Source organism: Neurospora crassa, linkage group III (genome assembly GCF_000182925.2).
Source record: "Neurospora crassa OR74A linkage group III, whole genome shotgun sequence".
Classification (NCBI taxonomy): domain Eukaryota; kingdom Fungi; phylum Ascomycota; class Sordariomycetes; order Sordariales; family Sordariaceae; genus Neurospora; species Neurospora crassa.
The window spans coordinates 557,223-572,631 of NC_026503.1; the positions used below are offsets into that span (position 1 = coordinate 557,223).

The 15,409-nt window shown below is 44.6% G+C and overlaps 2 protein-coding genes across 2 annotated transcripts; one reads left to right on the forward strand and one right to left on the reverse strand.

Annotated features, from left to right (window-relative positions):
• Positions 1–3,594: 3,594 nt before the first annotated feature.
• NCU05700 (mannosyl-3-phosphoglycerate synthase) lies at positions 3,595–5,205 on the reverse strand (the record flags this gene model as incomplete). The annotated part of the gene is made up of 1 exon (XM_957969.1): positions 3,595–5,205. The coding sequence occupies one exon, from the start codon at positions 5,203–5,205 to the stop codon at positions 3,595–3,597; it is 1,611 nt and encodes a 536-aa protein (XP_963062.1).
• A 7,015-nt stretch (positions 5,206–12,220) lies between these two features.
• NCU05703 (hypothetical protein) lies at positions 12,221–13,208 on the forward strand (the record flags this gene model as incomplete). Its single annotated transcript, XM_957972.2, has 4 exons — positions 12,221–12,411; positions 12,495–12,590; positions 12,697–12,999; positions 13,154–13,208. The coding sequence occupies exons 1-4, from the start codon at positions 12,224–12,226 to the stop codon at positions 13,206–13,208; spliced, it is 642 nt and encodes a 213-aa protein (XP_963065.2). The 5' UTR covers positions 12,221–12,223.
• Positions 13,209–15,409: the final 2,201 nt, after the last annotated feature.

Here is a 15,409-nt window from a genome sequence, read left to right on the forward strand (position 1 = left end):
AATGTATGCAATGTAAACTGGACCTTGACCAAAACTTCAACATGAAGAAAAAAGGGAAAAAAGAAAAAAAAGGAGAAAAAAAGAAGAAGAAAGAGAAAGAGAAAAAGAAGCATCGAATACATTCCCGACAATCGACCCACCCGATCCGAAATCCCATTATCCTCCACCGTCTACCATCAACTTTCAAGTCAACCTCTTACCTTACTCCTACTTCCCCTTCCACTTCGTCTTTCACTTCCAACTCCTGTTCCAATAAGTAACCATCACCCCCTCGCCAAATACCTCTACTTCTTCCCCTCATCACCACCCACCATCAATCTCTCAAAGATCCACCCGCCCAATATCCCTCTCTCGAAACCGTGTACCGAACTACCATTTTCTAGGAATATGAAGCTGTGTGCTATGAGGACCGATAAAAAAATACAAGAATATTTAACTTCCCTTCTATGTTCGTTCTCAATGGGTTATTTCAAAATGTCGTTCAGAAGGCAGTTAGTTACCTCAACACCAGGCTTCAAACGAAACAACTTCATCACCACTTCCTTCTTTCAGTTCATGAGTTCATGGAAGGCACTATTGTACTTTTCCCATCTTCCGAACCAGTACCTATATACATGCTACGCCCAAGAGAGCTTGAGCCTACCTACCTAGTTGAAAAATTTCGTTGAGAAGGTCATCTCTCTCGTACTTCCTCCAGGGCAGGCAGCACCAGGCAGTTGACGAGGCCCTGCCTAGAGTTGGTCGGTGCATTCTTTCAATGGACTTTACTTGCACCGGGCGGTTTGGTGTCTTTTTGAGTTTTCTTTCTTCATCTCATTCGTTCGTTCGTTCGTTCGTTCGTTCGTTCGTTCGTTCGTTCGTTCGTTCGTTCGTTCGTTCGCTTCGCTTCGGTTCCAGCAATTCCGCCACGTAGGTGCAAAGGGGAGTTTCATGAACATGGGAATGAAAAACGTTAGTTAGGTCATTTGTTGTCTGCGTTGTTTGTTGTCTGTTGTCTATTAAAATGACTGATATTAATTGACTAATAGCAACATCTCGTAACTTCCAACTGAATTTTGTCTACAATAGAATTGGATGTAAAGGTGTTGGGATATTGGATTAGTATTGGAACAACTACTACGGACCCAGACGTCACCACACTTGCTTTGCTTTGCCTTCGTTACCTTGCCCGTCACACACACTACTTCGAAAACTTTGTGTGTGAGAATTCCGCGACATTGGATGTAGAGTAGAGTAGGGAGATAGAATTCCCACTCGTTACTGAATAATAGCAAAATAGATTCTATTACTCATCTCTCCTCCCTTCGCTTGTTCGCTTCGTCGCTTAGTTGCACACTGGTTTTGCCTACTTCTAGAACTTCTTAACCCCCATACCACTGCATATCATATCTTTCTCGTTTCGTTTTTCTCGTTTCGGTTATTTTCCCCCCCCATTCATGTCCCTTTTTTTTTTTTTTTTTTTTTTTTCCCTTCCTTCCATATTTTCCATCTTTCTTCCTTCCTTCCATCGTTCCTTCCTCGCTTCCTTCCATTCCTTCCACGTTTCCTTCCCAGGTCTGACTGACTGCACTATGTAGACGTACTGTACAAGCTCCACTTTTTTTCACTTTTACCAAGCACAACCAACCAACATCCAATCCCCCGATTTACCAAAAACGGAAATTGACAAACAACAGGGGGGGGGGGGCCTCAGGGCAAGGACAGACAGACCTGGTTCAGCGAACGAGCGACGACTCACGGACAAACACCCGAGAACAATCATTGCACCATTCCTTTTCCCTTCGTTCGTTATCTGTCATTGAACTTCTCGAACAGCTCTACCGCAGTACTACAAGCATCTGTTCCCTTGACACCGGGGGTTCGGCAAGGCAGCCAAGGTTTGAAGTTTGGATCTGGCTTGGTCCTTCCTTGCATTTTACACACACTAGACTACGCTAGTAGTAGATACCACAGTATGTAGTTGTACACCACACTTACACCCGCCCCAACGACCCATGCTTGCAAGTCTATCTCTTCGGCCCCAGCCCTTGCTTAGATACCTACATACCTCATCAAGTACAAGAGTCTATTAGATTTAGACCCTGCGAGCCTGCCTTCTTTAGACTCCTACGAGCCCGCTTATGTAAACCCTGCTTCTTTAGAATCCTGCTTCTTTAGACCCGGCCCCTCGTTTCTCACAACACTATCTCTACCTACCGACCCAGGTACCCCTGTCTCTGGAACGTTGGAAGAGTCCGTCTTGGCTTTTCTTTCTTTCTCGGGTTTTTTTTGAGTTTATTATGACATCAAGTGGAGATAGCGCCATGGAGATGGAAGCTATTGTTTCGTATAGCAATCGACAGAACTTGGCATTGAGGAAAAAAACGTGGAGTTCCGGCTGGTTAGCAGGGCTTACCTTGAGAGTCTTTGACTCTTCCGAAGTGGGGGAGGGGGGGCTCTTCGGAAGTTGGGGATGGGGCTCTTTAGTTGACGGACATCGAATGCGTACGTTTCTCGCCTCTAGTAGTGTAGGTAGTGTAGTGTAGTGTAGAGCGAGATGATGATTTGCGGCGGGGGTCATGAGGAGGATGAATGATTAATGGGTTTGGTTTGTTGAGGATTCCATGGGTCCTGGATGCTGGGTAGGTAGGTAGGTAGGTATCATGACGCGCATGCAGTGTTTGGTGTTTCCAGACTGCTGAGTGGAATTTCTTTCTTCTTTTTTTGATGGTTGGATCATTGGCAACCAAGGTATGCATGTAATTCGCTCTTTTGACTCTATACATAAACACCACAGCGAGAGCCAAGCAAGAAAAAAGTGGTGACTAAAAGTATTGTTATCCAAGCTTGTCTCGGGGGAGATGGATTAGATTTTACCACTAAAAACAAAACAATAGAAGGCTTTTTGTTGCTGATGCTATATTGTACAAGAAGAAGAAAAGGAAAGAGATTTTTCTTTTCGCAGAACACACAAACAGGTAGAAGACGAAGATGATGGAAAAAAAAAAGCAAGAAGAAAAAAAAAATAAAGAAGAAGAAGCAGAAGAAGAGGCTCGTTTTGTTCAAAAAAGCATTTTGGACATTCATTCATTGCTGGCTGGTTATTCATTTGTCCCATGTAGATAGTAATCGCATTGCGCGTTCCTCCTCTCTTTTTTTGTTTGTGCTGCGTGCGTGCGTGCGTGCGTGCGTAGTTGCGTGAGAGCGTTGTTGTTTGCGTTTTTTTCTCTTTTTCAAGGCTGATGAGACGAAGGTAATGGTGTACTTTTGGATGATGAAAGATATAAAAGGCAAAAAAGTCGAAAGAAGAAAAATCGAAAAAAAGAGAAAGAAAACAAGGCAAAAAAGAGGGGAAAAAAAAGAACCAGAAACAGAAACAGACCGAGAAATAACCTTTCTAATCCCAGGGGTATCCTTTTTCTTTTTGCGACAAACAAGACGGAGAGGAAAAAGAAAAGGACTTTTTTGGTGAGAGAGATAGAGAACCCGAAAAAAAAATGGTGTGGAATAATGACACTGTGTGGAATGGGATAAAAAAAAGAAAAAAAACACCAAGATGTAACACGAAACAGCAGCGCAGCGCGACTGAAAATCTTAATCACCACGATCACACAATCACAATGGTGGCGTGACTCCGTACTGGTGGTGATACACAGGCGCAATGGTGTTTGGCCTCGGAAGCTTGAAATGCGGGAGGTTCAGACAGTAGAGCGTCTTGTGCTCGCTCCTCACCATTTCTCGGAACCCGTCGAGGTCCAACTGGCGCACTGGCGGGTAAATGCGTGGCCGTGGTGGCTCATGGACCAGCTCTCCCTTGGAGTTATCGTTTTCTTCGTGGTTGTCGGCCAGGAAATCCAAGATGTCTCCACGCAGCTTCTCGCCACGCGCAAAGCTCTTGGAGGAGAAAGCCGTCAAAGAAGAAGAAGAAGAAGATGATGATGATGGTGGTGATGGTGGTAATGATTGTGGTTGTGGTTGTGGTGGTGTTTGCGTCGTGCTGCTGTTCAAGGAAGCGGGCAGATGGTGGTAAATGGACCCTAACCCGCTCGCCCACATGGAGCGCACATGTGAATCATCGGTTACCCGGTGGAAATGCGGGTTCCTGGTGCGAATCTGCATGATGGTGACGGGCTGCAGATTTGGCACCCGGCCCGACGCGTTATAGCCGGCATGAGCACCACCAGCAGCAGCAGCAGCAGCACCACCAGCAGCATTCTGCGGGGCCAATTGATCCAGCAGCTCCACAAAATGGAACGGTTCGATGGCGTAGCCGTTGGCGAGCCGCAAGCTCAGAGCGAGGTCCATGGTCATGGCGTGCTCGCCGGCGTTGCCCGTCACGATAATCTCGCTGTCACGGGCGGCGGCCAGGCTGCCGGTTGGGTCGGCGTCGGCCATGGCGGACAGCAGCTTGTTGAGCCAGCGGTTGACCACCTGCGAACTCCGGCCCTCGCACGTGTAGTCGATCTCGCCGTTCCTGACCTTGGGCTTGGACGCCCACCGCAGGCGCACCATGGTCTCGGTGCCCGGGTTGGGGTTGAGGGCAAAGCCGGCGGCAAAGGCCCGGCAGTACTCGTTGACGGCGCCGGGGACGGTGATGTCGGCGTCGACAAAGGCGACATAGCGGCGCTGGGGGCACAGAGCAGCCACCAGGGCAATGCCAAGCATCATGCCCTCCCCCTTTCCATTGCGGATGCGCTTGTGGCTCCCGCCGGCCACGTGCGTGACCAGGTCGGGCAGGCCATACATGTTGAAGGCTGCTGCCGCCGCGGCATCGCTCTGGTGGATCGCCAAGGCGGGCCGGGCGTGGCGGCAGAACTTGCGAAGCATCATGACCTCCTTTCTGTACGCCCGCCCCTCGCTGTTGGACACCAGCACAATCAGACACCCGCGGGGGATGCCCGAGAGCACGCCCTCGATCGTGTTGGGGTCCTCGCCCTTGCACGGCACAATGACGGCCATCTGGCCCAGGATGCTGTCCAGCTGCGCCTGGGGAATGGTCACCTCGGGGGGGACGCCGTCCAGCACGCTCTCGTCGTCCTCCGGATCCGTGTCGCTCTCGAGGTCCCTCATGTCCTCGTCCTCGTCCGAAAACAGGTCGTCGTAATCCGAGTCGTCCAGCGAAGACTCATCTCCTTGCTCGGAGCCTTGGGGCGTGTAAGCTGACCCGACCGTCTCCAGCGGTATCCCCGAACCGGCATCCAGCTCCAACACCTCAATCAGGTGCATGATGCTGAGGCCGCCCATCTGCAGGCCTTTTCGCGGTTCCGTGAGACGCATCCTTTTTTTCTTTCTTTTCTTTTAATGAAATTGGCGATTAGGAAATAAAAAATATGAATATGAGTGCAAAACTCGGGGAGGATGATGATTGGCTGGCTGTACAGGCAGGCGATATGCAGGTGTTGCTGCAGCAGTAGTGCGCGCCAGTCAAGTGTCGACAAACTTGGTGGTGGTCAAGTTGTTGTTGTAGCTCTTGATATCGGTATTAGTAGTAGCAGTGGCAGTGGCGATGATGGTAAAAAAAAGTGAGACTGGGCCGGCACTGCGGGTACTTATAGCACATAGCATTCCCCGGACAACGGCATGGATGAGGCAGTTCGGGATAGATGACGGGAGAGTGAGGCAAACAAACACGGTGTGTGTGTGTGTGTGTGTGGTTGCGGGTTACTTTTGTTGTTGGGCGGTGTTGGTCTGACTGCTGCGGTTCATGATCCCCAGGGCTCCCGAATGGTAATGGTGGTGGTGGTGGTGGTGGTGGTGGTCTGTGGTTGATGTGTCACTCGGTATGTCTCGCTCTCGCGTCACTGTACTTGTTCGGGAAACCAACAACGGTATATGGAGAGATGGAAAAGCAAAGTGACTGACTGGCTATGGCGACGGGAACTGTTTAAAAAAAAGCGTGGCTGACCGTGGGTATGTGACATGCTGCAAAAAAGAAAACAGAAATAAAAAAGAAAACAATCACCAGTTGGGACAAGCTTTATCTTGATAGGGGGGGGAACCGAGGGCGAGTCAAGTCAGTAAAAGGTTCAGAAAGGACTGTAGGTAGGTACATGGCACAACATGGGGTACAGCATGGGGATGGACAACATGGGAGAAAGACATGGGCCCATGCACCGAGTTTGTGTGTAACAATAATGTATAGCGAGCGGGTTCGGATGGTTTGCCCTTTTATTTTTTTGTTTTATTTTTTTTTCCCTTTTTTTCGCCAGTGTCTACATGGTATCTGTGTTACCCCGACTACCGAAGCTAAGTAAGGTAGGTACCTGTAGTAGGTAGTATGCGATGGAGGAGGCCGGATGGGGAGAGATCCAGAGTCGAGGAGATACCTGGTAAAACACGCTCGTTGTTCAACGGGCAAAGAAATTGGCAATTTCCCGGCCTTTTCGTTGATTGGAAAGAGAGCTAGAGCAGCTATGGCAATCTTATCGGCAACTGTGTGTCGAGTCAAACGAGGACCTGACTCCGGCCGCCGCTGGCTGGAACTCGACGATCCCACAAGACAGGAAGAGGTAAGGTACCTTATTGTGCTTTAGTGGCCAACCCACCGTAAATTTCTCCAATAATGCCCCACGTGCCGTTGCAGAGGTTGCTGCTCCAAGCAGGGTTCCGGGGTCTAGTGGCTAATTGCCCCAAGCCCAGGGCGACGCTCGGATTTACGGTGGACTCCCTCCCGCCCAGCAGCAGAACGAAGGGAAGTGGAAGCCTTCTGGAAAAAGACGCGGACGGGAGAACCATTCCAAATTTCCACCAGCGACCTAGCGAGTCCACGTCTTTTTTACCTACCTAGCGTAGAGGTACCTATACCAAGGTAACCCGACTAGGTAGCCTACCTAGTTAGGGCCTGATCGGCACGCGTGACCGTAACCTGAAAAACGTAACCTCTTTTTCCAAAAAGTGACTTGTGCGTAGAGTGCCAGTTGCAGGGGGTTGGAGCTCGTACCTAAATTTTGGTGTGTGGAACCAATTAAAACTACTTAATCCAAATGAAGGTTAATCTATTAAAGTACCTCAAAGGTTACTAGGATCCTTTAAACTACTATTGTAAATTGCACTGCTATACTCGTAATTTTCGTCTTTTTTAATATTAAGGCTCTATTATAGATTTTTGAAGTCAACCAATAATATATCGATATCAATAATAAATAACTAGTACAATAACCAGCAGTCTACCTAGTAGCCTACTAAGGATAATTATAATTAATATAGTTCCTAATATAAACCGTCCTTATACTCTCAATAGTAGTAATATAGGGGATCCTAACTATCGTAGTATAGGAATTCCCAATATAAGAATCTACTATATATAAATTCCTCGCTACTTCAATATAGGATACAACTACCGCCTCTTATTAGTAACTACCTAATTACTATATATAATATAGCTATACTATCGTCCCTAATATTTATTAACCGCCCGCCACCCTACTAACGTACTGTATAGAATATTATTAATAACTATATAAAATATAACTTCCTTAATGCACTTACCTTCTTTAACGGGACTATGCTTTCGCTTATTAATACCCTCTACCTACCTAACTCCTAGGTAAGACTTATTGGGGTTAATAAAAATAATAATAATAATATAATAGAAGTAGGGGGTGAAGTATAAAAGTAGTTTCGGTTATTTAATAATAAAGAGGTAATTAATTAATAACTTAATTGAAAAAAGAAAATTACCAACTCAAATATAAATTAAGGACTATATTACTAATTTCTTAAAGTATACTACTAACTCATCCTCATTGCTAAAGACTCTCATCTAAGCAGGTTCTTAATTACAACGAAGGAAGGTAAAGGGTTCAAGCGTAATTAGTATAAGTATTAGGTAAAGGTATTAACCAACTGGGTTCGTAAGAATAAGGACGATAATAGGGTTATTACTTAGGAGATATACTAAAGTACGTTTACCTATCTTAAAACGTATACTAAATACGTAAAATAAATAATTAAAAGTCGTACTAACACGTCTTTTAACTACGAGACTAGTAAAGTCTAGTATTCTAACGTATATTAAGAACCCTTCGTTAAAGAGTTTAATAATAAAGGTAGTTAAATGAAGTCGGGTATATACGTACTTAATAATACCGATGGTTATTTTATTTTAATAAGTATCTTTATAAATAAGTAAGTAATTAAGTTATTTATCCGGTTAATATATATTACGGTTAACAATAGTAATAAAGATTTATAATTGTTTACCCCGCCGGCGAAGCGCTATAAATTAATTACTATAGAAAAGAAAGAAATCTATACGGAGCGGGCGCGAAAGAAGCGGGCAATAAAGCGTACTTTATAATAAAAGGCCGTTAACCCCAATCTCTAAAGTAATAAAAATAATAATAGCGAACCGGATAGAGAGGACGATAGTAAATTTCAAATCTTATCCTATACCCCATCGACGCAACTAACTAAAAAAATATCTATTAAGCAAAGTAGTACCCTAATCGCGAAATCTATTAGCGAGGTAATTAAATCAATTAGTAATATAAAACTAATCGGCACAATTAATATCGAAATAATAATATTAAACTTCTAGACTAACTTCGTGAGGGATTTATCACCGGAGATAATTATTAATATATCTCAGAAATTAATAAAGGAAGAGGTTATTTTGTAGAACGCAATAGATAATAAGTTTAAACCCGTTAAATTAAGGCGGTTGGTGAGGGTAATTAAATTCGAGAGGAAGGTATACAGTAGTGACTATAATAAATAAAATAGAATAGAGTAGAGTAGAGTAGAGTAGAGTAGAGGGGGTTGATTGCTTGTGCTTAAAAATACTAAAAATTCCAAAATTTCTATCAAATTCAAAAAGTCGGATTTTTAACATATTAATATATAATTAAAATCTATAAGAGCCACTTCCCCAGATTATTTATAAATATTTACTACCTCTAGTAGCCTATACACTCTTAATGTAACGCATTACATTAATTCAAAAACTTTAACGTACATTAGCTCCCATCTTAGTAGGATAAATTAATATTACAATCCTTCTATATTCTAACGCTCTCTAGCATATCCCTCTATAAATTGAAAGATCGAAATCTAGAAGTAGACCGTCAATACTTTATATACCTCTAATTAATCAATAGATTAATTCAAACTTACTCTCTTTTATACTCTTACCCCCTCCCTCCCTTCTCTTAAAAATACTACCACTATAACTTCTATAACCCATTTACAATCCGGATATATATAGTAATAAGATTATTAAAAAAGAACTTATTAGCGCATTTCTTTACTAATACTAATAATTAAATAAATAATTCCTCTTCCTCCTTTATTAATTTATAGTATTAACAATAAATAAAATTATACAAACCCGTTACAGTATATACAAAGTCGATCTACATATTAATAAGGTATTCAAGCGCCAACTCTCGTATCAACTTCGCTATCCTCTTCAACTAACCGAACGTTTACTCAATTAGTATACAATTTATACTATACCTTAAATTATACAACTCCTTCTTTATTGTAAATTACTTATTACCCGGAGCGTCCCTCTAATTTTAAAAATAATATCGTACTACCGGGAACGGGATTAAAATACCTCTCTATTAATTAAAGCCTATATTAGCTAAATAAAATCGCTTAGGGGGTATTTTAAACCTATAAAATAGGGCAATACAAAATAATTTCGCATCTTATATTAATCCCTCTACGCCGACTAGTATGTACGAGAAGGCGCTATTAAACCGGATTACAGCAAATATATTTTATAAAATAAATCCCTTTCTATTACGCCAGCGGTTCTAATCTTTTACTAGTACTTTAATATAAATATAAATACTATCGATAGTACTAATTACACTACTAAACCGCTGGTTACCCGCAACGAACTCAATCTCTAACGCTACGTAATTATTATTTAATTAAACTACGAATTTAATATAAAGCTTAATAAAGACCAGCATTATTTGTATAACAATACTCAATACTATTAATTAGGCTATTATAAAGTAGTAAATTATTTACCATTAAATTTCATTAAATATAATAATCCAAATAAATACTATTAATTTAAATTTAACAATCTAATATTTAGTATCTTATATACTACTACTCTCCCGCATCTACCTCACTAAAGTTATAAACTCTACTTTAATTATACGAAAGAATTTAAAGAACCGCCTATTATACCTATTCAAAAGGTACTAAACCTTCGCAATACTAGCTTTTAAGCCGCCTTCGTTAATAACTTTAAAATCGAAACCTTAATTCCCTCCAATCAAAGTAGTAATAATAGTGATAATAGCAAACGCAATAAAAAGTAAGACTTTCTTTCAATATACTTCTTCTCCACCCCCCTCCTCCTTATCCTCTACTATTTAAATATACTCCTTATCTTTTACTATAGCCACTAACGTATATTAATATAGTCGTTTATCCTACTTTATCCCCTATACAAATTACTACTATCTAATAACAGCACAAACCATACACGCAACAATACGTACGAATAGTCGTATAATTACGTAGAATAACTAATAAAACCCTACAATTTCCCTATACCGCGCTACAAATTACTTTTAACTACCTACTCTCTAACGATTATATCTACTTTAAAAAAGGTTACAAATTACGCAAAACACTTCAAAAGTATTCTACGTAACCTCTTTATTAGGCGGGGCGGTAGATTTATAAATAGGGGCATTTATACCGCTTCTAATGCGCAATAGCTAATTACTATACTATATAGGGACTAGTTCGCACTCGCTTAAGCACCTTTAATTTATTATTACACTAGTACAAAGCGATTTTGAAAAAAGGTTACACATCCACTTTGTACAAAACGTAACCTCTTTTTAGATCCATTTGTGTAGGTTTTACCCGCATATACAGGGATATTTGGATCCATATCAAGGTCTTGGCTTGTACATAACAAAAGAGGTTACGTTTTTCAGGTTACGGTCACGCGTGCCGATCAGGCCCTTAGTGTCGGTGTGTCCCGTTCCCTTGCTAGTGGATATATCTAGGTCCCATCCATAGCGGCGCACTACCTCTACATACACTAAGAGGTAACTCCGCTACCCATCGCCTGGTCTGTGATTGGCAGCGACGTCTGTTAAGGTAGTCCACTTTCCCTTTCACCCAAACCTCTTACCCGTTCAACCCGCTAACAACAGTAACGCTTCAGGGGATGCCGGTGACGATGACAATACAGTACTGATTCACACACAGCCTCCTCTGCTCTCCCCACATAGCCCGGTGCCTTGAAAAATTCTCCCGTCCTTCCACTTCCATCCAAACATCCAAACTCGGCTTGTAGGAAAAAGCAACCACGGCAGATCAAACACTTTTGACATTCCCGTGCTGCCGACGGAACCTAACCTAACAACCCCCCCTCCCCCCATGGCCAGGCACATGCGAGGTGATTCGATTCGATGTATGGTAATTGATGCTCATGATCCACCACCACCCAGAGAGACCAGTGTCTATTTACTTTTTCGCACCAGACCACTCCAGACCAGACACCAACCATCCTCAGCCCTACCCAAGCCAACCTTTGATGAGAACAGGGAAGAATCGTCTTGCGACTGAGGAAGCCAACGCCTTTCCTTTGCCGCGGATACAAACCGGTCGTCCCAAATAGGTAGGTGCTTCAATCCAGGCTCTTTGTCCACCCCCTGTCCCTGACCGGCTACATTCTCACCCCCCCGGTCGTCGAACCCGTCCATCCCCGGCTGCCACCAACCACCCCCCCGGCCAACCCCCCCCCCTGGTCCTGCTCTGTTTCACGACCGGGAGCCGAGCTATGAAGGATCCGGTCTCCCCCTGGTCCCGCCCGGGCGTCATAGCGATCCTTTCCACCCAATTTCTCATACGAAGTGGAAACACCAAGAGCCGAGAACAAGACAGAACCAGCACAAGACAGAACCAGCACAAGCCAGCCGGGCATCCCTTCACGGCCGGCCGCGCGGGCATGGCACGTTTGGGGTCATGGTGGTCAAGGTAGCTCATGATCATGGACATGGAAGTGAGCGTAGGTAGGCCTGTTTGGCTGGCTGGCTGGCTGGCTGGCTGGGTGCATCATGTGCGTGCTATGCTTTTTTATTCCCCTGTTCGTCATTCTGTCGCTCTTCTCGCTAGCTAGCTCTGCCCAATCCGACTTCTTGGCTTGCTATCATATACTCAAATACTCTGCTCTGAAAAAAATGATAGCCCCCAAAATAAAAACAATAGTCCCTATATCGCAACCCGCCTGATACCCGTTCGTCATCACAGCCCACGACGGATGCAGAGAAAACTCTCATCATCACTGGTCACCCAGAGCTTCGGGTCCAGCACACACTCTCGAACATGGTTGCATGTCTTTTTTGGTATGCCAATGGAACTTGATCATGTCACCCTACTACGGCTGGGAACTTTTGAGACGAAGTATGACGGCACAAAATACGGTGAAGAATACGACTCTATTCAAAGGTATGTATGTAGTATGTATGTATCGGGGATGACGATCATTCTCACTCTCTCTCACTCATCTCAGTCACTCAGTCACAAAACAGGCGATGGCATGCTCGGGCGCACACTCATGCTCACACCACTTTCTTTCTTGACAAATGGAAACTGCCATTCAGCAACAAGCGCAAGCGCCAGGCGCGGTGAGTGTATTTTTTCGGTCTATGTCGTCGTCCAGTCTCACTTTCCCCTTCCTCGTTGACACCCACCTACCCACCCACCCACTCACACTCACACTTGCACCCACAGATCCATCCAGCCATCTGGGTCATCCACTTACATGGGTTCTTTTCCTCCATCTACACTGCATACATACACTGATGCCATGCGCCCCATGTTCATCAGCAGCACAGGGTGTAGTGCCCTATTGGCATGTTGTTCGTGTTACACAAGAAAGGGTGATCATTGCAACCCAACTCCCTCGGTTGAGTTCGCCGAGACCGGGCGTAACACTGGAGAAGGGGACAAAAAAAGATGGAAAGAAAAAGAGAGAGGAAATGGGATGGCGTTCCATACGATCCACGTCGGCCGGAAAGCAACCCAAAAGATGCCGTAAGAGAGAGAAAAGAGAGAGGCATTGCCAGACATTGGATACATACCGCGAATGACGCGGTAGGATAGCGCGGTACACGGGCATAATACCGCAATACCCCTGCAACAATATCGGCTTCAGCGTAATGATGATACCTACCTACCTTTTTTGCAGGCCTGTGGAAAACCCAGTGGCTCGGATACGCCTTGTCCTGTTGGACCGTTGTTAGTGTACCTCGGAGACCTCCAACTCTGGTCAACCAATCAAGACACCGGACCATCCTCCATCCTACGCTAGCCCCGAGTTTATGTAGGTACCAGGTCCAACTGACAGCAGCAGAACACACGTGCATGCCAAACAGGGGAAAACGGGACCAAAGAAGGAATAGGAAAGCGTAAAGATTTGCTGATAAACCTACAAAAAGAAAAGAAAAGAGAGCAAAGAAAAACAAGGCGGACCACATTCCGCTAGGAGACTTCTCCGCCAGACAGCAGCAATCCCTGAAAAAGAAAAAAAAAAACGCCCGGGGAAATCATCAATGAACGACATCCTATCGCCCGTTTGACTTTCTATATCGAACCATCTTTACTACCTACATACCTAAAAAGCAACTACACTAGGATTTCCAAAAGTAGTAGCATCAAATGCATGTCTCAGGCACACCACCACCCCCACTGACCACCCACACTACACAAAAACATAAAAAGAAATAAGCAATGTTTCTGAGACGGCTCCTGGGAACTGAGACATGGTGATCAGTTTCCAGCGCTTCCCACACACCCGAAAAGCCCGTTAGCAAGAGCAGCTGAACCAAAAGACATTTCAAGCCCTGCCTGCCCTGTCCGAACTGCTGAATGGATGAATTGATGAATGCCATTTTATAAAATGTGAATTTTCAAGCACGCAACGAACACCACCTACCGGCGGACACTACAATAACGACCGCGGCACCGAAGCAGAGTCATGAAAGGGAAATTGTTAGTCCCGGATTCACACTATCCTCATTGCCCTCTTCACGTTATTCCACCTGCATTAGCCACCATCAGGAAATTCTCATTCTCCCTTGTCAAGCCACCACGAAAAAGAAACAACGGCAATAACGCCATCGATGTACAATGTAAGAACAAAACAAACCGCAATATCTGGTCGATGTCGGCGTCGTCGGCACCACCGGCCACTAGTCACTACCTAGTCATCAGCCACCAGCCAGCCACCAGCCACTGGGATCAACATCCATCCCAACGTCTCTGCGCAATCCGTCCGATTTCATTTATAGAAAACTAAGTTCCTCCTTCTCCCTTCTTTTCGCGGCTGAAAGCCACCTACTCACCTTGTCTTCTTCCAACCTTCCGATGGTGAAAGCCACAAGAAAGTCTTTGAATCCTTCCATTTCTTAATTCCTAAAACCAGGAATCCGATTCGTCTCTCTGTTTCGAAACAAGGGAGTCAAAAAGCCACAACGTTAGACGAGCCAAGGTAGGCAAGGTATCTAAGCAAGCAAGGGTGCGGCGCAGCTAGGTACAGTACAGTAGGTAGGTACACTACCATACCATACCTACCGTACTAGTGTTACAAACAGATAGAGGTACCTAGGTATCATCCCCACGTCCCGCGTACTTACACCTCCATTCACGTCTTGCACCCACGTTTGTGCAGTCAAATCCGCACTGTACCATACCTGTTCTGAGTTCGTTCTGACTTCCAGCTTGAATTGAAGCTGGCTGGCTGGCTGGCTGGCTGGCTCCCCCATCGCTCCTTCTTCTTCTTCTTCTTCTTCTTCTTCTTCTTCTTTGAGGTTAGTCCTGCCTTCCGTCTCGGTTCCGAGAAACCAGAACGAACACCATGGACCAACTGAACTGAACCAGGCAGGGTACCATGTACGTACGGTACGCACTTTCTTTCTCAACTCGGCATGGCTTGCCTTTTTTTCTCTTTCTTCAACGCTTCCACTTTCACATTGCAAGACCTAAGGTATCTTAGGTTGTTGATTACCTACCCGTTACCTGTTCCGAAGTATTTATAGGTAGGTAGGTAGGTAGTCCTTCAAGCCATTAGGCTGGGATCACAAATTAGGCCAGGGCACACCAGACTATAGTACTAACTCTTTCTCTCTCTCTCTCTCTCTCTCTCTCTCTCTCTCACGATGTTGGAATAGTCCTCCTTGAACAGAACAGATTTAGAACCTGATACGTATCAATCCTTGGAGGCTTTCTTCTTCTTCTTCTTCTTCTTCTTCCAAATCAACCACAGCCAACCATCCATCCATCCATCCATTCTATAGCGTCCCTGGGGCTGGGGCTGGGGGCTAGGGGCTGAGACTGGGACCAGTGGACACGGAATGTCTGACTGACTGCCCTGCAGAGCCTGCACACTAACCGCGTACGGTACCTACCTACCGACAGGTCATGTATGTAAGTTCAACACTCACAT